This window comes from Canis lupus, chromosome 6 (genome assembly GCF_048164855.1).
Source record: "Canis lupus baileyi chromosome 6, mCanLup2.hap1, whole genome shotgun sequence".
In the NCBI taxonomy this organism is placed as follows: domain Eukaryota; kingdom Metazoa; phylum Chordata; class Mammalia; order Carnivora; family Canidae; genus Canis; species Canis lupus.
Window position 1 is genome coordinate 14,818,760 of NC_132843.1, and position 26,967 is coordinate 14,845,726.

At 37.3% G+C, this 26,967-nt stretch overlaps 1 protein-coding gene across 9 annotated transcripts in view; it reads left to right on the forward strand.

The window, feature by feature from the left end:
• Positions 1-26,967, forward strand: part of GREB1L (GREB1 like retinoic acid receptor coactivator) — a 269,293-nt gene that overhangs the window by 182,265 nt on the left and 60,061 nt on the right. For all 9 annotated transcript variants that reach the window (XM_072828988.1, XM_072828987.1, XM_072828985.1 and 6 more), the window contains 5 exons: positions 3,367-3,693; positions 4,745-4,873; positions 5,422-5,556; positions 8,339-8,536; positions 26,554-26,734. In XM_072828988.1, coding sequence (XP_072685089.1) covers positions 3,367-3,693; positions 4,745-4,873; positions 5,422-5,556; positions 8,339-8,536; positions 26,554-26,734 — 970 coding nt within the window. The remainder of the gene's footprint in view (positions 1-3,366; positions 3,694-4,744; positions 4,874-5,421; positions 5,557-8,338; positions 8,537-26,553; positions 26,735-26,967) is intronic.

Here is a 26,967-nt window from a genome sequence, read left to right on the forward strand (position 1 = left end):
CTTTGATGATAAACCTAGGACTTGCTAATCAGCTGATTAGTGGGTAATAAAATTATAAAAACCACCTGTGTCTGCAGCTCATTTGGTGTCATAATTTTCATTACTACATATACTGACTTTCAACTATGTTCCAAGATCGAAAAGGCTTCCAGATGCCTCCAGAATTAGTAAAACAAGCCCACATAGAGTAATGCTATTTATTGGAAAACCAAGCCAATCAGTACAGCACTTTTTTTCAATTTTAATATCAATTTAAAATATCGAAGTCCAAGCAGCCCAGGTGGCTCAGTGGTTTAGCGCCGCCTTCGGCCCAGGGCCTGATCCTGGGGACCTGGGATCGGGTCCCACGTCCCTCCATGCTCCCCTGCATGGAGCCTGCTTCTCCCTCTGCCTGTGTCTCTGCCTCTCTCTCTTTCTGTATGTGTGTCTCTCATGAATAAGTAGATAGGATCTTTAAAAAATAAAATAAAGTATCAAAATTCAAGTTAATTAAATGAACTAAATGATCAAAACAAAATGTCTCTCCTCAAATTACTAAAAGCTCTTACCTTAAAAAGAAAAATCTCTATCCAATTAGACCTCTCTTCTCTGCCCTTTAAGATCAGTTATTTCTAGAGTTTTACTGGCAACCAATTAATATATCTCTCAAAGTGCAACATGAATGGCTACTTGTTGTTTTTTTTTTTTATCTAAATTTTGTACATTAGGACACCTCTTCTCAGCAACTCCCTTCTTATGGAGTCCTTGAATTTTTGTTTGTTTATTCATTCGTTTGTTTATTTTACCTTTAAAGGTTTTAAAGAGGGCAGCAAGAACATTTTCACATATGCTATTGCTTATAGACTTTTATATTTAATCCAAACTTTTAAAAGAACAAATCTAATACTTTGATGGCTTAGTTGCCTGGACATAAGAGGGAAAAAGAAAAACAAGATTCTTCAGAAGGAAGAGGTCTTTCCACTATAGTCATTTAAAAAAAAAAAATCAGTCTGTTCTGGATGCCTGCGTGGCTCAGTGGTTTAGCGCCTGCCCTTGGCCCAGGACGTGATCCTGGAGTCCCGGTATCAAGTACCGCATTGGGCTCCCTGCATGGAGCCTGCTTCTCCTTCTACCTGTGTCTCTGCCTCTCTCTCCATGTGTGTCTCATGTATAAATAAATAAAGTCTTTCAAAAAAATCAATCTGTTATTTCACAGCCTGAAATCTTTTGACGTAGAAAGTGAAATTAGCAAATCCATTGATCATTGGAGGGCTCTGAGTCTGGAACCTTGTCTTTTTTTTATTACGGTAGCCCTATCTCAAAAGCCATCAAAACTGATGCCTAGGCTAAGCTGAGTTACTAGAGACCAGCAGTTGATGGGGAAAAAAATTACTATTATCAAGCTTGTGGGAAGTGGAGAAAAACCTCCTGCAATTTAATCATAAAGGCTGAGGATGACGGGAGGTGATTGGAAGCAAGGCATTTTGCTCTCTTACCTCATTTAAACTTTGGTACTTTTTCCTCTATTTCTCAATTCCTAACAGTAATTCAGTCAAAATTCTATTTAAAAAACGGGTCTTAAGGCAATGGAGAATGCTATTATGAATATGTTTGATAATCTTATTTTCTGGGAATGCTTTTATATGTGAAATTAATTATGCTGCCTAATAGAACATGTTACTCAGTCATGGTTTAGAGTGAGCTTTATGGGCACACCTATTCACCAGGCCTCTGAGCCTTCAGGGGGTCTATGAGAGGCTGTAGGGAATGGCAGCAGAGCCACATGCTTTTGAGCTGTCATTTATTCTGATGGAAGAAAGCTTTAAATAGCCACTTTCCCTTCAACTCATTTATACTGTGCATTTGTACAGTCAATATAAATCTATACACTTTGAGCTCCTAGTATGTACCTAGTATGTACCTAGTGATCACTGCCCATGATGCTAATTTTATAAAGCAAAATGAAGACAGAAGCTTTGGCAGCTTCTAGGTGATAAAAAGGCATCTACCTTCCTCTAGCAGGCAACTGGGGGGGGGAGGGGACGGACATAAGAAGTATTAACACAATGTTACCATTGCAGGGTTCTTGCCCTCTTTTTCCATGGACGGCAGAAAAAACTCTGAGAGGATTTCAGTCTCCCTCCCTTTAGCATCCAACCAATCATGAAAAAACTTATTTCCCCCAATTTAAATTATTTTAAAAATATTTAATATTTTACCTACTTTTCTATATCCTAAAAATATTACTAAAACTTCATTTTCTTGCTTTCCCAGAAAATATGAGCGGGGCTCTGGAAAGCCAGCTTAAATTCCTATTGAGGAAGGAAAGATTCTGACTCATTCAAGGTGCCTCCTTCTCATATAGAAGTCCAGTCCTTTACACGTGTATTCTTCCCCAAGGGGATTTTAGCCCTGGGTTCTGAAATTAGTGTTTGATCTCAGGTCACAGACACTGAGGGGTTCTATCTGTCTACCAGAGCCTGAGCTTTCAAATCTCAGGTCTGCACAGCAAAAGAAATGACTGAAGAGCAGGAGTGAGCGTAGTCTCACTGGTTTCAATTTAAACTAAATGTAGGAGTTCATTTGAGTCCCTTGGATGCCAAATATCGACTTGCTTGTTTTATCCTAAAGACTGGTTGAGTTTATAAAGAGAATCAGAGAAACAAAATCCCCCTAATTCCAGGGGCTGTTGGTCACCCACATAAATTTAGCCATAACCACAGCTGGAAGAGAGGGCCAAATGCCATCCTTAACAATCCAGAATGCTGAGGAATAGCTAGATAACAGTGACATTCTCTATTAGGGAAAGTGTGAGGCTGCCTAAATATAAATTAGAAGTGAAAAATAATTAAACTTAATTTTCCTATGAACAGTATTCCTAAAATTAGGTACAGAGACAATACATTAAAATGTTTTTCAAAGTAGCTATAAATAAAACAAGAAATGAGTGAAACCTAAAGTTGGCTATATGCCAGTAGGTTAGCTTCTTCCTTCATGAGTCATTAATCATGTCTGTAATGACAAGTTTAATAGCTCAGCAAATATACCACCTTCAGGGACCATCCCCTAAGATATACAGTGGAATTGATACTGATGCTGAGTACCTCCTCTTTTAAAAATATCAAGATTAGCATAAAGGAGAACAGAAGACTGCTTTTTTTTTTTTTTAATACTGAGGCAAAGAGAAGGTAACTTTACAATGGAAAATGGTTAGCAGGGCCTCCATTCCTGCAGCCACAATAGGAAAAGAGCTCTTTTGCAGTTGGAGTATGGTAGGCTTAGAAGGACTACACACTAACGTGTGTGTGTGTGTGTGTGTGTGTGTGTGTTTCTCTCTTTTCTAGCTGTGATTTTTAAAAATTCTAACTGTAATTCTCTTCAATTTAGGTCCTGATCAGATACCTCTCAGGGAAGAATTTGAACAAATCATGCTGAAAGCTATGCAGGAATTTACTCTGAGAGAGCGAGCCCTGCAGATGGGTGCTCAGTGTACACCTGTGTCACCAGGACAACTCCCCTGGCTTGCTAGACTAGTCGCCAGCGTATCTCAAGACTTGGTTCATGTGATTGTGACCCAAAACTCTTTGGCGGAGGGCATATCAGAGACATTGAGGACTCTCAGTGAAATGAGACACTATCAGAGACTACCAGATTATGTTGTGGCGATATGTGCATCAAAAATCAGAGGAAACGAATTTTGTGTGGTAGTATTAGGTGAGTAATGTTTTGGGTTGTTTTTTTTTTTATCCATTCATTTCAATCATCTGTCCATTTGAAAAATATTTATTGAGTGTTTCAAGCATCCATGTAATTAATCTCTAGTTAATTGCTCCAACTCCAGTTCTTCCTCCTTATTTTAACGTTTGTTTTTCTCCTCATATCAGATTTTTGTAGCCCTTAGTTTGGCTGGTGTCCCTGTCAGCTGGTTGTGGAGACATTATTTCAAAGCATGTCCTAGTAACAGATACCCTTGTCTCATGTAACTTCTGTCCTTAAAAGGTTTTAGAAATGTTACCACTCCAGCATGTGATAAAGCCATTGCCACAGGTGGCCTAAGCCAGTGAATCAAATTTGCCAGGAACTTAGCACATGTATTCACCAACTCCTCACTGAAGAGGATACTTCACGTTGTAACATTAACTCTATAGGAAAGGTTCAGAAAGTTGGAACATTACAAAATGTGTTTTTGTTTCTGGCACTGATTTTCTATCACGCACCATTATGAGTAGACAGCCATCTGGACTAAATTTGCTTTTTTCCTCTCTAGTGATGGTTCTTACCTGTTTCTACTAAAGAAGCCAAGCCCCCTCACTTTGGCAAAACCTGCCTGCCCATATCTCCATGACATAAATCTTGATCAGAAAGTATGATACATTAATTTTTTTGAATTTTCACTTGTAAAAACAACTAAACACCATAAGTTTATATTTTAAGACAGGTATTCATAATAACCATGCAAACACAATTTTTAAAGGTTTTTCACATTCCTACTGAGTCTTTAAACACATGTATAGTATTTTTCACAGTTACAAACATAAGGTATATCATTTTTCCCCTTGATCATCTAACATTTTATTATAAACATTTTCTTCTTAAAATTGCCATTTTAAATGCTGAGTAATTGTCCATCTTTTGACGTGCCATATTTTCCTTAACCAAATCCCTATAGTTACATGTTTTAGTTGTTTCCAATTTTTGCTATTATAAATCATATTTCTGTTAACATTTGTCCACTGATGCATCACTTCCTCCCTCTCTTCTGCAGGTCAGCATCAGTCCAGAGCTCTGGCAGAGAGCATGCTAACCACAAGTGAGTTTTTGAAAGAAATTAGTTATGAACTCATCACAGGAAAGGTCAGTTTCCTGGCATCACATTTCAAAACCACATCATTAGGTAAGTGGTTGTAGGATTCAGCAGCACTGCCAGTCCCTGTGTGATTTTCTGAATTTAAATTTTAGCCTGTAGAGGAGATGAGCATGGAGCTTAAACTTGCCTGCTGACCTTCCCTCATTTGGAATGGTTTATTCTCAGTATTTTGTTACTGACACAGCAGGTGGTCCAGAGGAAGGCACATGGGCACTGGTATGGAGGGCCTCAGCTCAGCCACTACTTAGTGGTGTAACCTTGGGAGAGATTCTTCCTCCCTGGATCTCAGTTTTCTAATATGTCAAATGGAGATAGAATGATGCCATCCTAACTGCTTTGAGTATTGTGGAGGTCAAGAGAGATACACCATGTAAAAGCATGTAAGTCGTAAGCACAGTACAAATGAGAGTAGCTCTGGCTATAGAGATACTGCTACAGACATGGCCAAGTGTAAACTCAGACAGGAAAAGCTGACTGACTGACAAATCTTGATGAAAACCCAGCTTAAGTGTCCAATGAGACTAATATAAATTTATCATTCCTTGTAATCTTATCTCCTCTTTATTATGTAATAGGCGATGATCTGGACAAGCTGCTAGACAAAATGCAACAAAGAAGAGGAGAAAGTGTGGTTACCCCTTTCAATGGAGATCTTAACGAGTGTGTGTCAGCTCAGGAGGCTGCCGCTATGATCCCCACGCAAAACCTGGGTAACGTCACCTCAGACCAAAAGGAGGAAATAGAAGCTAAGTCATTCTGAGGGTTTTCAGGTCTTGTTTTAGAGTCACAGATTATGACAGGTTTTTCCTCACTATCTACATAATAAATATGGCTCAAATTAAAAATGTCTCTTGATGGGGCCTGGATCAAACACCTTGTTCTTAGTAGATGTCTCCTAGAATTAAAATCAAAGTTGAAGACTTTATTATAAGCAGACTCTCTTTTTTTCCCAAAAAAAAATTCTGGCTCTACCAGCTATGCCTAGAGAGCTGTTGGTGCTATCTGAGGGCTACAAAGAACTGCTTGGAAGAATGTAGAATGCAGTCTGTGCAAGGCTTCTGGCTCTCCACCCCCTTCATTTACTCTCTGACGTATAAAACACACATAATCTCAGGGATAGCAAGGCATCCCTGGCAAATAGCACAGCAATACCAACACATCATCTGCCCTACAAGCTTCCAGGATGCAAAAAAGGATAGTGGGAGGGGCACCTGGGTGGCTCCATCAGTTAAGCATCCAACCCCTGATTTCAGCTCAGGTCATTGAACCCTGCATCAGGCTCCACGCTCAGCAGAGAGTGTGCTGGAGATTCTCTCTCTCCCTCTGCCCCTCTCCACCCCCCTGCATACTCTCTCTAAAATAAATAAATAAATAAATAAATAAATAAATAAATAAATAAATAAATAAATAATTTTTTTTTTTTTAAACCGGGGGATAGTGGGAACAGGGGCTAGGAGTTTCATCATTAGATTGGGTTCTTTTATGTTCAGATTTCTTCCCCAATTCCCTGTTGATAAGGACAACATAGGAGATGATCAAAAAAAGAATAGGACAGAGGGTAGGACAGATCCATAAAGTTGCTGCTGACAGCCTTCTGGCCTTCACTTGATAGGAATGTGTCATTTATATATTAGGACTGCCTCAGCAATAAAAGTAGCATGACTTGGCATCAGCTCAGTCACAAAAACAAATTCAAATGCACGCAATATTTTTTTTTAAGTAGGCTCTATGCCCAGTGTGGACCACATTGCAGGGCTCGAACTCATAACCCTGAGATCAAGACCTGAACTGAGGTCAAGAGTCAGACATTTAACTGACTGAGCCACCCAGGTGCCCCCACAATAAAATGTTTTTACTGCTGCACATTATTTGATGATAAAGCAATCATCCAGATGATCTAAAATGTATTCATATTATTTTTGAATTATTAACAAAGTTAGAATTTAAAAATTCTCAGAGTACTTACAGATTTCTACATATCCTTGCTTCCTTGTTTAAGAAACATTGCTTAAAGATATTTATTAGGTTTCCTCAAACTTTAAAATCTGCTAAGTTAAATTCTACAAAGTTATGTTATCACTTAGGTTAGTCCCCACCTATCCAACCTATGACAGGAAAGAAATAATAGCCTACCCAAAGATTTATTTTGAGTGGTAATTTTTGTGGGCCAAAAACCATTCTGCTATTAAAAGTTGCAGCTTTGGCCTTTTCTACTGGGTTCTCTTAGCCACCTTTAAATCTCCAGTCATTGTCAAGTTTCCATGTGGTTAGGGTATTATGACTACCATCTTTACCTTGGCCACATTGCAATTTTATTTTTTTAAGATTTTATTTATTTATTTGACAGATAGAAAGAGCCTGCGCACAAACGGGAGGAGCAGCAGACAGAGGAAAAGGGAGAGGGAGAAGCAGGATCCCTGCTAGCAGGGAGCCTGAGGTGGGGCTCAATCCCAAAACCCTGGGATCATGACCGAGCCGAAGGCAGACACTTAGCCGACTGAGCCACCCAAGCGCCCCATGCATTTGGCTTCAGAAAACATTAATTAGTGCAGGTTAATTGGGGCTTTGTGTGTTCCAGCCAGACTTTCACATGTATTCCTGATAAAAAGCAGCTTTGTAAAGAAATCTTAAATGTTACCTGCTCAAGAATTCATCTACGCTTGTCTTGTTGTGTGTGTGTGTGTGCGTGTGTGTGTGTGTGTTTGCATGCCCACAGGTATGAGATTGATTGCTTCGTTATAACTTGTCATAAAAAGCTACTGGCATGCTTAGACTGTCTGGGCAATGTTCTTCTAATACATCACCTCTTGAGTAGCCAGCTGGCCATGTCATGAGTCAGGTCTCTTCAGATAGTACAGGCGTCAGCATTGAGTTGGCCACAACCACCTATAACTGCCAGGTCATAAGCACTGGCAAGTTGAGTGGGAAAAAAGGTGAAGGTAGTGTCTCTGTGACCTGTGTTACACAGTTCCTGGGGAGAAGAATTCCAATCATGTTGCAACTGACTTGTTGAAGAGGAAATGTTTACTGTGGCGCTGTCCAGATAAGTTCAAAGGAACTCCACATTAATATGGTTACCGCATCACCTCTTTCCCTGAACTCTGGGCTTGGGCACCTGACCTGTGCTGATACTCCTAAAGAAAACTGGAAATCCTTGCTTCCTCTGTCCAGAGATGGGTCCTAGCTCTCACTGTGAGAGTGTAGTTTGTCTCTACATTTCTGGGTGGGGGAGGGATATTGAGTAGTGATTTGTGAGCCAATCCGTCAATTTTAAAAGGATACATTTGTAAAATTACCACATCCACTCTTGAACACATCCTTTCAGCCAAGTTTTCAGAGAAAATAAGAAACCTATTAAAACTCAATAGACAGTGAAAATAGAACACTTGGTATAGAGCATTACGGTGTATGTGTGTTGTGTGTCCCCCTTATGAATACAGTGGCCATCAACAGAAGTGAATTAATCTTGTTCTCATGACTTTTTTATTTTAGATTTAGATAATGAAACCTTCCAAATTTATCAACCACAGCTAACGGTTGCCAGAAAACTCTTATCCCAGGTGTGTGCTATAGCAGATAGCGGCAGTCAGAGCCTGGACCTCGGCCACTTCAGCAAAGTGGACTTCATCATCATTGTCCCAAGATCAGAGGTTCTGGTCCAACAAACTCTTCAACGGATTCGACAATCAGGTGAGATTGGACTTTCAAAGAAGAACTTACAGAGACCAGCCTTAGATTCCTACTGTCTCTTACTTTTGCTTAATCTAAATGTTTACAGGACGATTGCATCCTTTTTTACAGTATTACAAAATCATAAGACCACTTTAAACATTATTTCAAATTTATCTGTAACTTTTCCTTCAAAGGACTCTGACCCTTTTCCCTCCTAGGACAAGGGTAAATTGATGCACATGTTTGCCTGATACTACTAAATCTGTGATGTAATTGGTAGACTAGAAACTGGTCATTCTTTTATGAGGAGAAATGTTCTCAAGGCAGGGATAGCCCTACATGCCACTTGAGCTATGCCACTTGAGCTCCTTCTATGGTCAGATAGGTCACATTCTCATAGGTGGCTTCTTAGATATTTAGCACACTACCAGCACATTTAGATAGATAGAAACCAGATCACCATTCCCCATAGGAACAATGATAACACCTATTTAGAAAAATACAATTAGGAGACTCCTAGGGGGCTCAGTGGTTGAGCATCTGCCTTTGGCTCAGGGTGTGATCTGAATTCCTGGGATCGAGTCCCACATCAGGCTCCTTGAATGGAGCCTGCTTCTCCTCCTTCTGCCTGTGTCTCTTCCTCTCTTCCTATGTCTCTCATGAATAAATAAAATCTTAAAAAAAAAGAAAAATATAGTTAGGGACACCTGGGTGGCTCAGTTGGTTGAATGTCCAACTTTTGATTTCAGCTCAGGTCTTGATCTCAATGTTAAGTGAGTTCAAACCCTGCATTGGGCTCGGAGCCTAGTTTTTTAAAAAATACAAAGTTAGAATTTCTCCTAATGACTCTCAGAGAATGAGTATGGAAGAAAAAATATTTTTTTCCATAAAATGGAAAAGGGTGGGGAGCAAAAATTCTAGAAGTCTGTGGTACATAATATCCTTTTCAGACATAAAATTTACCTAGAATTAGAAGATGCAATAAATAATTCAGAAGACTGGGACAGCTGAAAATACTTGCCTTTGTAAGCTAGGTTTGAAAAGGAAATTACAAATATCGAGTTGCTTCTGAGTACCTTAGCTGAAAGAAACATTCATGCACACACAGAGATTTTAGCTGGAGGATGAATCTTTTTGCCACAGTAAAAATTTGTATTTTCAATATATTTGAAAACAAGTAAGAAGAAAAATTCAAGAGAGCTTACAATGTAGTTTATTTGTAAAAAAAATGTAGTTTATATGTTTCATACCTATGATACAGTGCTTCTTAAACTTTAGTACAAATATAGATCACATGGGGATCTCGTTAAAATGCAGATTCCTCTTAGCGGGCCTGCGTGGGCTCATTTTTTTTTTAATTGAGGTATAATTGACACATAATTTTGTATTAGTTTCAGGGGTATAACATAATGATTTGCTCATTGTATATATTGTGAAATGATCACCACAATAAGTCTAGTTAGCATGTTACCATACATAGTTGCAAACATTTTTCTTTTTTTTTTTTTCTTGTGATGAGGACTCCTAAGATTTACTTTCTTAGCAACTTTCAGATATGCAATACACTATTATTAACTATAGCTACCATGCTCTACATTATATCCCTGGGACTTAATGTATTTTACAGCTAGAGGTTTTACCTTTTGATCACCTTTACCCATTCCCCACTACCCCATCCAGCAACCATCAGTCTCTTTTCTATATCTATGAGCTTCTTTTATGTTGTTGTTGTTTGTTTTGTTTTTTTAGGTACCACATATAAGTGAGATCTTATGTTATTTGTCTTTCTCTCTCTGACTTATTTCAGACTCTTCATTTCTAACAACCTCCCAGGGGATGCCAATGCTGTTGGTGGGAGGGCCACACTTTGAGTAGCATACTCTATAAGAAATCTCCCATTATTTGTTCCATGGGCCAAATGAGCTGACAGACAATATGTTTTTTCCCTCTTTATATGTAACTGGCACACATGTAAAGTCTTTTCATACCTTCTGGAGGCCCAAGTGCCTGGTTAACAGTGCAGTATTTTTTATAGCCTCTAAAATTCTGAATGACAAGTTACAAAAGGACCTATTACAAATATTCACTGATAGATGATTAGCCAGAGAAGATCAGATACTTTCTCGTACAATTCACCAGAGTGAGTTCTAGGCTCTCTACGCTACTGGCCATTTCTGCATTTCTCTCTGCCTCCATTGTGGGAAATGGATAAGCTGTAATTGTACCAACACTCACCAGATTTTTTTAATGGATTTTTTTACTTCCTTACCACGGAGGGAGTGCCTTCTTTTATAGGTGTTTTATTTCCACCAACTGGCCTCTGTGGCCTTCCTGAGTTTGTGATCTGATATCTGAAATCATGCTTGAGCAGACACATCATAGCACCTGTTTCAAGTGGTGAAATCATCCATGGTCAGCAGTTGTGCTTTCTTCAGAGCCTTTTCCTGAAATAACCTCTTGGTGACCTATACTTTCACCTTTCTTAACAAATGCAAGACCCTAAATAAAACCTTGCATTTTTGATAGATGAAGAAATTGTATACATCCTTCCTTTTTCCTTCTCATTGCCCTTTTTCCTAACGTGAGAACTGTAAGATTATAAGTCCTCAGAAATGTACCAGAATTTGACCAATTACTAAGCTTAGAGTCCAGAAAAATCAATGTTAAGGACAAATTTAGGAAATTCAAAGCAAAGCATATCTTAAAAAGTATTCATATCTTCTTTTGGCATACATACTGAATTTTATGCTGCAAAAGCAATCACTTCTACATGTTGTAAAATAACTTTGTTCATTTTATTATTAAAAAAAAGTAGTTGCATTCTTTACTTTGGAAAATAGAAGAACCAAAGTAGGAAAATTTCAACATGTATAATCCCACTATTCAAGGGTAACTAAATGGTATATCTGCATGTTAACAAATGACTTAATACCTAGAGTTTCAGGCTTTCTTCTCTGCCTGTGTCTGTTTTTTCACCTGACATTACGGTATGTACATTTTTTCTATATCATTAAAGGTTTTTATAAGCATCATTCTTTTTTTTTTTTTATGATAGTCACAGAGAGAGAGAGAGAGAGGCAGAGACACAGGCAGAGGGAGAAGCAGGCTCCATGCACCAGGAGCCCGATGTGGGACCCGATCCCGGTTCTCCAGGATTGCACCCTGGGCCAAAGGCAGGCGCTAAACCGCTGCGCCACTAGGGATCCCTATAAGCATCATTCTTAATGTATATGTAGTATGCCATATCATAATGGCACCCAAATTTATTTGCTTCATATTCTTGGAACACATAATAATTGATAGTTGAAAAGCAAGCACATTTAAGGTGTAAAGAGAAATTGTCCATAGCATAGTAGCAAGCAGGAGATTATCCACTAACACACTCAACATCAGAGCTATGAAAGGAGAAAAGGTTCTCAAGAAATCATCTCATTCCGTTTCCTTCTATTTCACCATGTGACTCTATAGGAGAGCTTCATTTGCCTAAGGTCATAGAGGGCAGTGCCTTGGGGTCAAGCACTGGCTTTTCGTTTCTGCATGCTTTATGTCTCATTTGCGCTTCTCTTCAGCTGAGTACAAGTAGACCCTCAACTAATGTTTAAATGAAGGGCTGGAAGGAGGAAGGGGAGGGGTGGACAGAAGGAAAAACAGTGTCCAAGTGTTCTGCTTTCTGGTTCTATTTGCCTTTCCCTAAAGGAAGCATTTCAGCAGCTAATTGGCCAGGAAAAGCACCTGGCAGGGAGAAGCAGCAAGGGTATACAGAAAGGCCACATCCTTGGCAGCCCTTGTGTGACTGAAAGAAAAGGTGAAAATAGAAGCCACCACATTGTGCAGACTCAGCTCTAAGGCAAAGCATGTGATACCTCAACTCCCATTCTAATTAAGGAAGGGAGGTAGAGAGAAAGAAAAGAAAAGAATACATTATGGAAAAAATTGGAAGGTGAAAAAGAAACCAAAGGGATTAAACATTTTCAAATTTGCCCAAAATGGATTTGTAACTGCTGGAATGATCAATGGAGCATTGATCAGCATAAGGAATTTTTAGACTATAGGAAATACTTCTGTTTTAATGTCATTTTTAAAAACTTTGATGTGGTAGCATAATTCTTTTAATTCTAAGGAGACCCCACATTCTGTAAATTAGAACACTAAGGTATCAGTGTGATCAAATGCAAGCCACTTTCAGTCCAAGGTGGTTGGGGTGACAATAGGAAGTATTAGTGACTGTCCATATTTTCTTCCTCCCTACTTTTAAAATGGTGTCTGAGGGGGTCCCCAGTGAATGGTAGCAGGAATTTTTATTCTGCTGAACTGACACAAATTTGGTACCTTAACACATGCCTGCTTATATAAGAAACAGATAAATATTTTTTCTACTGATATGTAGGTAGCTTATTCTATCCATACGGAGGTAAAGAGGTTTTAAGGAAGTCAAAGAGAGGGATTCCCTAGGTGGCTCAGCGGTTGGGCACCTGCCTTCGGCTTAGGTCATTATACCAGGATCCAGGATCCAGTCCCATGTTGGGCTCCCTGCGAGGAGTCTGCTTCTCCCTCTGCCTATGTCTCTGCCTCTGTGTGTGTGTGTGTGTCTCTCATGAATAAATAAATAAATCTTAAAAAAAGGAAGTCAAAGAGATTAGAAGGGGAAGTGAAGAGATAGTGGAAAGCATTTTAACTTTCTAAAATAGATTTTCTTGGTCTCATCAACCTCATGCTACCTTGTCAGTCACCTAAAATTTTAATAGAAAAAACTATTGGGCAGTGACAGCCAGCAGGGAATAGGATCCCAGAGAAGAAAGTACGAGGAAGCTACTCTATTCTGAGGTGGAATGGGGAAACACTAGAGATTTATTTGTACAAAGACAAGTACCTAAAGCTACCATTTTTTTAAAGTTACCATTCTTAAAATTATTTTCCAACCATGTAGTTAGCTGCCCAGTGCCCAACCCTTGTTTGTGGTTGTTGGCATTTGGCTCCCAGCCTCAGCCTTCCAACCTGCCATCATCTGGAGGTACTGCCTATCCATCCAATATCCTAGCTTCTTGGTAACTTCAACTCCTCATCCATGCTCCTCTGCGATTGCTTGCTCTTTAGTCATATTCCAGACCCTGCTGGATCCCACAATCATCCATTCCAGGATCCCCAATGCCAGACCACAGGCTTTCTTCCTACATATTCACAATGTTGGACACTATAGGAGAAAGAAAGTTAACACTTCCAACTGGTAGCATCATAAACTCTTTTTTTTTGGCTGTCTAGTTAGATCTCTCTCCCATTCTCCACAGTGGCTGACTACTATAGACTCTGGTTCATCAAAATTTATGTCTTCATCCTTCTCTCTTAGCAAATAACCATGCCGTGTACTTATCTCCTGGCCCACCCCCAAAAGAAGAAAACTTCAGATAAAAACTTCCTGCTCCCAAATCTAGAAACCTAACTGCATACACACCTACCTTTTCCTCTTCCCTCCTGATCAGTGAAAGAGCTCAGGTAAACCTGACTCTCCCACCTTTCTCTAGATGCCATCCCTTCTCATTCTCATGGACCTCACACTATCAATTATCTTTTCACTTATTGCCACCTTCAACCTCTTTCTTTCCTGGGGCTCATTTCATCCATTTAAACCTGCCTCCACTCTCTCAGTGTCTGTTAATCCTACCTAACCCCTTCAGCTCACCCTTATCTGGTTAACTACCAAATTTACTGAGAGAGTTGTCTATTTTTACCTTGTTTCCTCATCTCCCACTCGCTCCTCAGCACCCTACAAACTGGCCTCCACTTCCCACCCCCCCACCCTTTTAGGACTCTCTGCAGTATTACCAATACCTTTTCAGGCCTTATCTGAACTCTTGACAGCATAGGAGACCTCTGTTTCTTCCTTTAAATGCTTCAGTTCCTTTGGCTTCCAAGACACATTCTTACCCAGCTTTCCTTCTGCAGCTTATGCACCCAATGCTCATGTACACCTTGTGGTGCTCCAGCTGTGGCACTCAACTGCTGTCTTGTGGCTGTGTGTTTATTTGTGCTCTTTCTCCACAAGTAAAGTAAAATATTCAGGGAACATCTCTGTCTGTGGATGGCACAGTGGACACTTAATAAATATTTATTGAACTGAATTTTTGTAACATTTTGTTGAAGTGAATTTTAAGGTAAAGACCATTTTAAAAGGAAGCCGTAGAAACAATATTCAGTAGTCCTCTGGCAAAAACCAATTTGGTTATTAAAACCATATTTCAGAAATCCGCTTAGGCTAAAAGTAAAGGCCTTAAATATGTGTTTATTAAGTGTGTCTGTCAGGCACAGAGGGCACTGAGGTTGTATCTGTATGTTCAGAATGCTGTTCTTGGGCAGGACAAGTGCTGGCTTTCTTCCTTCAGCCAAACTGCACAGTAGTATTGACTCACACAAACAAGTTTGCACCAAACCCAGAGGAAAGAATTCTTTCCAGGAGGAGGACAGAAGGGAGCCAGCTGGGCCACCAAGAGACAAAGGAACCCAATGCAGTGAGCACTGAAAACAATCAGCAGGGATTTTAATCAGCTATTCCAATTCAAGATTATTTATTCTGCTGAAAAGAGATTGCCAGGGTGACGGAATGCCCATTGTTATCTTAATACTTAAAAACTCAGGATGCTCTAATAATTTAGTATTTTCTTGATTTTTCACATTCTTTTAAACAGTAGAATTATTTTTGCATACCAAAACTTTGGAGAAATTAATTCCATCCAAAGAGAAGATGAACAGCTAAAACAAAGAGTAGTTGCATTTTTCTTTGGAATATCTTCTTGATGAGAAGAGCAAGAAATAAAAATTAAAAATAAAAAATTTAGAAATAAAATGCTTTGTTGAAAAACATCAAGGGATAAGAATGTACAAGGCAGATGCAGTTCCCTCCAAACAAACAGGCAGTGTGGTGAGGCATTGATTTGGGTACCCGGTCATCTTTAATGATACTTGGACATTTTAGATTTCCCTGATCATTACCAGTTTGATGTGATATTCAGGCTGATTATCTACTTCCAGCAATGGGTGCTGGTCACTCATTTAGACTTTCCATCTTTGTGGAAAGTCCTTTGACACTGGTGCTCAGAAGATATTATGGATTTGGTGTGTAGGTCCTTGGTTTTATTCTCCTTCAAGACACTCAGGTGGTAGAAAAATTGCTGCTTCCCCTTTAAAGGTTTTAGAGTAATAGCCTCAGAAGACATGATGTTGTTTCTCTTTAATCCCATAGAGGGGAATACAGGTTAGTGCTCAAGCTTTCCTTAAAACACATTTGGCTCCTGTAATCTTCAGTAAAGAGAAAAAGGGACAAATGGTGACAATCAAGCTGCTTGAAGTCCTTGACCATCCAAGAAGTCTCCTCTCCAGGGATGTTTCAACTTGATTATTTACATGGAAGATGTTTGCAACTGAGGCACCACTTGTGGTGCTCCCCCAACTTCAAAATAATCGCTTTTAGGGAACTCAGTGATTCCCAGCCACCACTGGCACTGTTCTAGAACTCAGCGAGTTGCAAAATGTTGTAAAATAAGAAGAGTTACTGATGCCTCCTGAATTCTCATTCATGTTAAGAATAAGGTCTTTTATTTAAGCAGCCATGACCCTGAATCTCTCAGGGCTACCACCAGTGCCCCAGGTGGCTCCTGCTGATGTCCATATTTTATTGTGGAGTTGAAAAACTGTGACACAGTTGTTCATGATTTATTAGAATAAAAACTTTTATTTAATCTTATATAACTGTGATAAAGAAATTATCTAGAAGACAGAAAGTGACCTTTCTCGAACAGCCTTTTCTTAGCACTTCTGACCATTTTGATTCCACACCTCTGTGCATGTTTTTGAAAAACAAAACAAAACATGAACCTAAACCAGAAGCTAATGAAATGTTTATCTATATTAGGTAGAATAGATATGGATAAGATGAATATAACTTTTATAGAGTTTTAACTTTCAATCCTTATAAATGAATTATGAATTTAAAAATTAAAATGGGAAAACCTTAATATTGAATGCAAACAGAAATATGAACCTAACTGCATAGCATATCAAATTAATATTGTAGCCACACACCAAAAAGAATTAATTCAAGTATTTTTAACACAATTTTCTTATTGTACACTCTCTGTGTGATATATCCTAAGAGCAAAAAAAAAATTGCAAGTGAATTTTGAATTTTAATCCAAATATTGTTGAGAGTCGTGTTGATAATTTTAAAACTATTTTGTGTATATCACAGGGTAGAGCAAATGAGTAAATATTTTAATGTTGTTGAACACCAGGGTTCTCACATGAAAGAAGGGAGCCTCAAATATGGAATGGGGAAAAGTAAGTAATATTCCTTTTAGATTTAAATTGGATATAAGTATGAACTCATAATTTGAAAAAAACTAAAAGTGTTTCCTAACTATGCACTGAATGGTCTTAAAAATAGTGATCTCAGTATCAGTATGTACACTTAGCTTCTAGATAGATCTTGGCTTATAAAAACTATTCTTTACTATCTCAGTTCTGAGGTGGGAACTTCTGAGTTGGAATCTTCTTGTATCAGAAAGTGAGAAAGTACTCAAAGATTGATAGGAACGTTTCAAGAAGACATAGCAACCTGCTTCAAGGGCCTTTTACTAGCCAAATTTGGTAATTTTGAGTATCAAAAGAAATGATGTTAATGGATTGTAACCTATTGAATTTTTTTTAATCCATGAGTCCATAGGTAATAATAATAAAAAAAAAAATCAAAGGGGCAGGAGATGTCCAGGGTTGGGGTCAAGCCCTTCTTTACAACAAAGTACCAGCTAATAAATGTAGGAAAATATATAGAACTAGAAAATCTCTATTTTGCATTACTGATGTAATTACTGATTATGACAAATATCATCAACAGATAGTAAAATCATTAAGTAGGGCAGCCCAAGTGGCTCAGTGGTTTAGCACCGCCTTCAGCCCAGGGCCTGATCCTGGAGACCCCGGATCGAGTCCCACGTCAGGCTCTCTGCATGGAGCCTGCTTCTCCCTCTGCCTGTGTCTCTGCCTCTCTCTCTCTCTCTCTCTCTCTCTGTGTCTCATGTATAAATAAATAAAAATCTTAAAAAATAAAATAAAATCATTAAGTAGGGATGCCGGGATGGCTCTGACCAACTGAAATCAAGAGCATCCGACTCTTGATTTCAGCTCAGGTCATCTCAGGGTCCTGAGACCAAGCCTCATCTCGGGGTCTGTACTCCATGGGAGGAGAGTCGGCTTGAGGATTCTCTCTCTTTTCTCTGCCCCTCCCCCCACTTGTGTGCACATGCTCTCTCTCTCTCAAATAAATCTTTAAAAAATAAATTATTCAAAAAAATAAATAAATTATTCAATAAAATGTCATTTGGGAACAAATATTCCCACAGTCTCAAAATGTCATCCCACATATTAAAAATTACAAAAACAAAAATGTATCTTTACAATGGAGAGATTTGGCAGAAGGCACTACCATAACCAAGTAATCAAACTTTGCCTGCTCCAGTTATAGGTCAGATTGATATTATGAGCAAAGGGAAGTACACAATGTCACCTCTGAGGTGTCATTGCCAAAAATGTTTAATCTGAGTCCAATCACAAGGACACTCCCAGACAAATTCAGATTATATGGTATTCTACAAAACAACCTGCATTTTTTAAAAAATCAACTGGGGCACGTGGATGGCTAAATCAGTTAAGCATTTGCCTTCAGCTCAGGTCATGAAGATCTTGGGATCAAGCCCTGCATCAAACTTCCTGCTGGGGGGAGGGGGGATCTACTTCTCCCTCTTCCTCACCTCTGCTCATGCTCTCTCATTATCTCTGTCTTTCTCTCAAATAAATAAAATCTTTAATTTTTTTTATTTTTAAAGATTTTATTTACTTAAGAGAGTCAGAGAGTAAGTACAAACAGGGGTAGGGGCAAAGGGAGAGGGAAAAACAGACTCCCAGCTGAGCAGGGAGGTGGTGGTGGTGCTTGATCCTAGGATCACTACCTGAGCCAAAGGCAGATGCTTAACTGACTGAGCCACCCAGGCACCTCTAAATTAAAAAATAATAATAATAATAAGTATCCATGAAAAGACCAAAAAGAAAAGAAAAGGTAAGGGAGCTCTTTTAATTATGAAGAATAAAGAAATGTGGCAACCAAGTGTATTGCTTAATTCTTGATTAGATCCTAGATCTTAAAAGGAAAAGAAAAAGTATAGCCCTGGGGCAATTAGTGAAACTCAAATGTGGGCTAGGTATTAGATAATATTATATCAGTGTTAGTTTAATTCCTAAGAGATAATAAAATTATGTAGGAAACTGCTTTTGCTTTTATGAAATACATATTGAAGTATTTAGGGGTAAATATTATATGTTACCACCAAATTATTCAGCAATAACAGCGACAATAATAATAAAAAGTAAATAAAAAGTAAATAATAATAAAAAGTAAATAAAAATTAAAAGTAAATAAAAAGTAAAGTGAAAAAGCAAATGCAGCAAAATATTAACTGGTGAATCTAATTGAAGGGTATTGCACTGGTGTTTCAACTTTTCTATAATATTAAAAATAGAAAATGAGGGGAAATAGTTGCTTTTCATTGATGATATTTCCATCAGATAGAATTTAGTATAGTTATTAATGTTTTCAAATAGTTTCTAAAATTCTTCCCTTTTAAGAAATTTTAAATGTTGAATAAATAAAATTTACAAAATTTATAAAAGGTATTATAAATCACAATATAATGAACATTTATGTACCCATTAAAATAAGGAACATCAAACTCTTCTTTCCCTCCCTGATGTTAATGTTTCTTTTTTCAAAGGCAATAATTACTCTGAACTTTCTGTTTATTATTCCCTTGTTTTATTTATAGTTTTGCTAACTCCTAAACATTATACACTAGTATATGTTATATTAATTATATTATATTTATATGTAAACAATATAACTCCTAAACAATATATTAAATTTCACATCCTTTAGACTTTTTTATAAATAGAATCTGTGCATGTGTCTGTAATTTACTTTTTACACTCAGCATTACATCCCTGAGATTGATTCTGTTGTTGTATGTAACTGTAATTCATTTTACTGCTTTTTAGTGTTATATTACATGAATATATCACACATTTAAAAAATCAATTTAGGGATGACTGGGTGGCTCAGCGGTTGAGCATCTGCCTTTGGCTCAGGGCGTGACCCCAGGGTCCGGGATCAAGTCCCACATCAGGCTCCCTGCGAGGAGCCTGCTTCTCTCTCTGCCTATGTCTCTGCTTCTCTCTCTGTGTCTCTCATGAATAAATAAAATCTTTTTAAAAAATCAATTTACTACTGATAGACATTTAGATTGTTTCTAGTTTTTTTACTTTTTCAAACAGTGCTGGTCCACAAATAAGAATTTCTCTAAAAGTAGAATTGTTGTGGCATAGGTTAAGTACATTTTAAATTTTACCAAATAATGCTAATTTTCTTTCCAAAGTGATTCTGTTTTACACTCCCACCAATAATGTATGTGTTTCAGTTGCAAATATTTGATAAGGTCTTGCTTCTTTTGAATTTTTCTATTTCAAAATAATTTTAGATCTACAGAAAAGTCACAAAAACTGTGCAAAAATACAAAAATGAACTTAAGAAAACAATTTATAATAGCACCAAAAAGAATGAAATTCTTTGGCAGATATTTGACAAAATAAGTATAAAACTTAGAAAATATTGTTGAAAGAAATTAAAGAAGACCTAAATAAATGGAAAGACATCCTATGTTCATGAATTGGAAGGCATTAACACTTTTAAGGTGGCAATATTTCTTAAATGGAGCTACAGATTCAGTGCATTCCCTATTAAAAGTCCAGATGGCTTCTTTATAGAAATTAACAAGCTGACCATAAAATCCATACAATACAAAGCTGCAGTAATCAAGACCCTGCAATACTGACATAAGGATAGACATATAAATCAATGGGATAGAATTGGGAGAGTCCAGAAATAAACCCCCCTATTGGTAGCCAACTGAACTTTGACCAGGGTGACAAGACCATTCAATGGGCAGAGAATCTTTTCAACAAATGATATGGGGCAACTGGATATCCATATACAAAAGAATAAATTTGGACCCCCACAACACAAACAAAAAGTGACTCAAAATGAATTAAAGACTTAAACATAAGAACTAAAACTAAAAATTCATGGAAGAAAACATAGGTGAAAAATCTTCATGACTCTGGATTAAGCAATGATTTCTTAGGTATGATTCCAAAAGCACAAAAATAAAAAAATAAACTGGACACAATCAAAATTAAAAGCAGTTGTGTATCAAAGGACACCATCAAGAAAATGAAAGGGGTTGGGATCGCTGGGTGGCTCAGCAGTTTATTGCCTGCCTTCGGCCCAGGGTGTGATCCTGTAGTCCTGGGATCGAGTCCTGGGATCGAGTCCCACATCAGGCTCCTTGCATGGAGCCAGCTTCTCCCTCTGTCTATGCCTCTGCCTCTCTCTCTCTCTCTCTCTCTCTCTCTCATGAATAAATCTTTTTTTTAATATTTTATTTATTCATGAGAGACACAGACTGAGAGAGAGAGGTAGAGACACAGGCAGAGGAAGAAGCAGGCTCCATGCAGGGAGCCCAATGTGGGACCTGATCCCAGGACTCCAGGATCATACCCTGGACCAAAGGCAGGCACTAAACCGATGAGCCACCCAGGGATCCCATGAATAAATCTTTTTAAAAAGAAAAAGGAAATGAAAGGGAACTCACAGAATAGGAAACATTGTTTTTTTATTTTTTAAAAGTATTTAAATTCCAATTAGTTAGCATACATTGTAATATTAGTTTCAGGTGTACAATATAGTGATTCAACATTTCTATACAGCACCCAGTGCTCATCACAAGTGAATTCCTTAATCTCTCCATCACCTATTTAACCCATCCCCCCATCTACTTCTCTTTTGGTAGCAATCAGTTTGTATTTTATAGTGAAGGATCTGTTTTTTTGGGTCTCTCTCTCTCTCTCTCTTTTTAATCTTTGCTCATTTGTTTTGTTTCTTAAATTCCACATATGAGTGAAATCATATGGTATTTGTCTTTTTGCATCTTATTTTGCTCAGCATAATACTCCCTAGGTCCCTCCATGTCGTTGCAAATGGCAAGATTTCATTCTTTTTTGTGGCTGGGTAATATTCCATATTGTATATATAGCACATCTTTATCCATTCATCAGTAGACATCTGGGATGCTTCCATAATTTGGCTATTATAGATAATGCTCCTATAAACATTGGGGTGCATGTATCCCTTTGAGTTAGTATATTTGTATTCTTTAGGTAAAACCCTAGTGATGCAATTGCTGGATTTTAGGGTAGTTCAATTTTTAACTTTTTGAGGAACCTTCATACTGTTTTCTACAGTGACTGTTCCAGTTTGCATTCTCTCCAACAGTGCAAGAGAGTTCCCCTTTCTCCACAGCCTCACTAATGCCTACTATGTCTTGTGTTGTTGATTTTAGCTATTCTGACAGGTCTGAAGTGATATTGTAGTTTTTATTTGCATTTCTCTGATAAGTGATGATGCGCATCTTTTCTGTTGGCCATCTGGATGTCTTCTTTGGAGAAATACCTGTTCATGTCTTCTTTCCGTTTTTAAATTGGATTATTCATTTTTCGGAGCATTGAGTTTGATAAGTTCTTTATATATTTTGGTTATTAACTCTTTATCAGATAGGTCATTTGCAAATATCTTTGAGAATGGGAGAAATTCTTTGCAAATCATATATCTGAGAAGGAACTTCTATCTACATCATTTAAGACCTATTACAACTCAATAATAAAAAGACAAATGGCCCAACTAGGATATGGGTAAAGGATCTGAAGAGGCATTTACCCAAAGGAAATATACAGATGGCCAGTGAGCACATGAAAATGTGTTCAACATTATTAACCAAAAGAAACATGAAAATCAAAACCACAATGAATTATTACTTCACACTTACTAGAATGGATATGAGAGAGAAAAACAATAACAAGTGTTGCTGAATATGTAGAGAAATTGGAACCTCATACATTTCTGGTGGGAATGTAAATGGCATAGCCACTTTATAAAACAGTCTAGTATTTCCTCAAATGGTTAAATAAAGAACTACCATGAAATACAGCAATTCCACTGCTCTATATGAAATGAGAGAGAAGTGAAAAACATATGTTCACATATAAGCCCATACACAAAAGTTTATAGCAGTATTACTCATAATAGCCAAAAAGTAGAAAGAGTTCAAATGTTAATTATGTCCATGGTGAATGGATATATAAAATGTGATGATCCATACAATGGAATATTATTCAGCAATAAGAAGAAATAAAGTATTGATGATGCATGCCACATTGATGAAACTTGAAAACATTACTCCAAGTGAAAGAAGCCAGTCACACAAGATCATATATTGTTATGATTCCATTTATATTAAACGTTTAGAATAAGCAAATCTATAGAGAAAATAGATTAATAACTGCCCAGGGCTGGGGAACCCAAGGGGAAATTGAGGGGTGATGGTTAAAGGATATAAGCTTTCATTTGGAAGTCATGAAAATATTCTAAAATCATTTGTAATGATTGTTATACAACTCTGTGAATATACTAAAGACTATTGAAATGTACATTATGAATGAGTGAATTGTATGTGAACTCTCTTATAGTAAATGTGCTATAAAACAGCAGAGTTCACACACACCCTTCACCACCTTCATTTAGAGTTGACAACTTATGTACCTATAGTACAATTACCAAAACAGAATCAATCCTGAACAATACTATTAACTAAAGACCTCACCAGTTTCCCCTTAAGGTCGTTTATCTGTTTCAGGATTGAATCCAGGATCCCACATTGCATGCAATTTTTGTGTCCTCTTAGTCTTCTGCAAATGTGACATTTCTAAAAAATATTTCATTGTTTTGCATAACCTTAACAGTTTTGGCAAATACTAGTCAGTTGTTTTGTATAAAGTCTCTCAATTTGGGAAATATGTATGGAGGTCTCTTTCTGAGGTCTAGCCCTGTGCCCAAACCACTTTGTCTTATTAATACAGGTCAATAGGTCTTAGTCTCTGGGAAGGCAAATCTGTCCCACCTCTACTTTAGGACTGTCTTCACTATTCTCGGTCCTTTGCTCTGCCACATACATTTTTAAAACAATTTTTCAAGGTAAAAGAAACTGTTAGAATTCTTGTTGGAATTACATTGTACCTCTAGATGAACTTGAAGAGAATTTATTTTTAACTACATTTTATGAGATAGCTCTGTTTAGGTCTTCTTTAATGTCATTAACAGTTTCATCATTTTCTCTGAAGAGCTCTTATACGCTTTTTCTAAGACTTATTTCTAGATACCTAATATCTTTATGTTATTGTAAGTGTTTTTAAAAATATATATTTAACTGTTTGCAGATAGTGTATAGAAACGCAGTTAATTTTTATAAACTGATATTGATTCTATCAACTTAACCAAATTCTTATTAATTTATTTGATTTATCTGTGGAGTGTCTTGTGTTTTCTACACAGACATATTGTTAGTAAATAATGATAGTTTTGTTTCTTATTTTACAGTTACAAGTGAAAAATATCAGGATATACAATCACAAAATACTAGAGGTAGCACAATATGCATAGGAAAAGACACAGGGAGGAATGCACAGAAATGTTCACAGCAGCTTATTTTGAGTTAAAGAATTACGAATAAATTTTTCTTTTTAATATATCTCTATACTTTCCAGTTTTTCAAGATGAGTATCTATCACTTTCATAACCAGGAAAGAAACAAAACTTAAAAATAAAAGCAAGTCTAAAACAAACTTTAAAGGTAAGGATTACCTACTAAAATTGCCCAGTTAGAAATTAAAAAATCAAGTACCTATGATATGCCTGCTCCCCACCCAAATTTACCACTGTAGAGCCAGATGGCTGCATAGTTACAGACCAATACATATGTTATATCTAAGAGAACAACCTCTTAGATTCATGGAACTTTGTCTTTCCATTAGGACATGTATGAAATTGCCTGGTAAAGGTGGTCTTTCTTTATTCATTTGTTTCGAGATGTAGTCAACTCTAAATTAACCATAAGAAATATTTTTATTTTTTATAAATTATTTATGATCTTTTCATAGTAAGTTACCATTAACTTCCACTACTTACTTCCTAGGGATAAACTTAGGAAATAGACTGATTTCCAGCTGGCAGTCCTCTCCCTCTTATACAGATAAGGAAATAGAAGCCCCCAGAGATTAAGTAGGTCTCTATTTCTCTACTTACCTCCTCTGTCACCTCCTCCCATAGCACGTACTTGTCTCCCGCCATGACACTTGTCAAAATCAACCATCTGCTCCATCATAAGCTCCACGGAGTTAAGATCTTTGTCCTGCTGTCCTGTATATATCCATGGCTAACGCAATACCTGATAATAGTACCTGATACATAGTGGATGCTCAGTAAATCACTATGGAATGTTGAATGAATTTTATAAGCAATCCACTTTCAAAAAAATCAGAATACCTGCCACATTAAATGTTTGATTGTTTTCAGATATAGTCCCAGTAACATTTGGCTACATTTGGGTAGAAACTAGAAACAATGTCTGGATAAAGTCTTCTCATGAAAAATGTTCAGAAGCGAAATGGCTTTTCTGTTTACCTTTTCTGGTATAATGAATTTTTCATATGATAAAACATTTCTCCTATTTTATAACATTTAGAGCTTTTACTATTACAGGATGTTAACTGCATGTAGTTGTTAATTGAGCTGATTTTATCTGAAAAGAAAAGCTAGATAAACAAAACTAAGTGAACATAATTCTATAAAAGTCTCTTAATTTAACTTGTTTCTTCTTTTTAACTTTAATTTTTTTCACATGGTTGTGGCTGGTGGGTATGGCTAATATTGGATGCTAAATAGATACCCTCTAGCCCTTGGAGCCCAGGCTGGTCCTCAGGTCCCTGTGACATATCTAACCCCTAAATTAGCCTTCTGGTTCCTTCTCTTTCTTGGAAGGCTGTGGACTTGAATCACAAGACTCTCATATCAGGGGGTTAATCTTCCCCTCATGTGGCTAAGGGTCTGGAGGAGGCGGTTGCCCTTGGTTTGGGATTTTTTCCCCCATCTTTATTGGGATATAATTGCCATATAATGTTGTGTAAGTTTAAGGTGTACAATGTACACCTTGATGACTTGATACTGGTATATATTGTGAAATGTTTATCACAATAAGGTTAGTTAACACATCCTTCACCTCACATAACTATCATTTTGTCTCTTCATTTGAAAGGAGGATTTGATGTTTTAATTGAGTATCCCAACAACACCTTTATGTGCCTTGAACTTTTTAGATGTTTGAATGTGGAAGTAGTTATATTATAGATAGGGATAATGATACAGTACTGAAGTTTTCATTTCTGATAATTTAACAATATAGTAATACTGGGTAATTTGGTTCATTTTATTAATTTGGTACATGATCCAGCATTAATTGAGGATGGCCCATACTCTAGATACTGTGCAAAACTGTCACTATATAAAATGAGTAAAATATTACCTAAAACTCATAGTCTAGTGATGACATATTTGGACGTCTTATGGTATTTTCCTTTTTCTTACATATGTTTCATTGCTAAATTTGGGGTAAAGAAGACTTGTGTGATTTTATTAATTTGAGAGCTATAGCTCTGAGTGGCCTATGGCAGATGTCAGCAGCAGCACTTCAATATACATAGAATTTAATTAGACAGAAGCCTCGTACATTCGACTGCTTCTACTTAATGTATCAGATCATTCATTCCCTGTTGCCCTTTGTTGAGGTGTAGGAGGTGGGGTGGAGGGTTCTAAAGAATAAGAAATCTTCTATTTCCTCATCAAAATTATAGTGGGGAATATGCAGAAGGAAAAATATCTGCTCTGTAAACCTATACACGTGGCTACTTCTCAGTATATCAGTTAACATTGAACTTGTTTATTTCATTTATATGCATGTATGTGAAAAGATAAATTCTGTTTTTCTTCTTGGCAGGTGTCCTTGTAGACTTGGGTCTGGAGGAAAATGGGACAGCTTATCAGAGAGCAGAGAAATATGTTGTTCGTCTAGACAATGAGATTCAAACCAAGTTTGAAGTTTTTATGAGAAGGGTAAAACAGAACCCGTACACACTGTTTGTACTGGTTCATGACAACTCCCATGTGGAACTAACGAGGTGATTGCTTCAGAGGGAGCAAATACAGTATTTCTTCTAGCACAGCAATGGTTTTATCATAATTTCCTGAAAACACTTGGCATATTCTTATTGGTAATTTATTCCTACTTTCCCTGTGCTTTCAACTTTCTCTACCAATTTAGTGCTGATTTCATTTTAACTATACCGTGAGTGAATTTAGACATCCCTGTTAAAAGGGCACCTGGGTGACACAGTCAGTTAAATGGCCAACT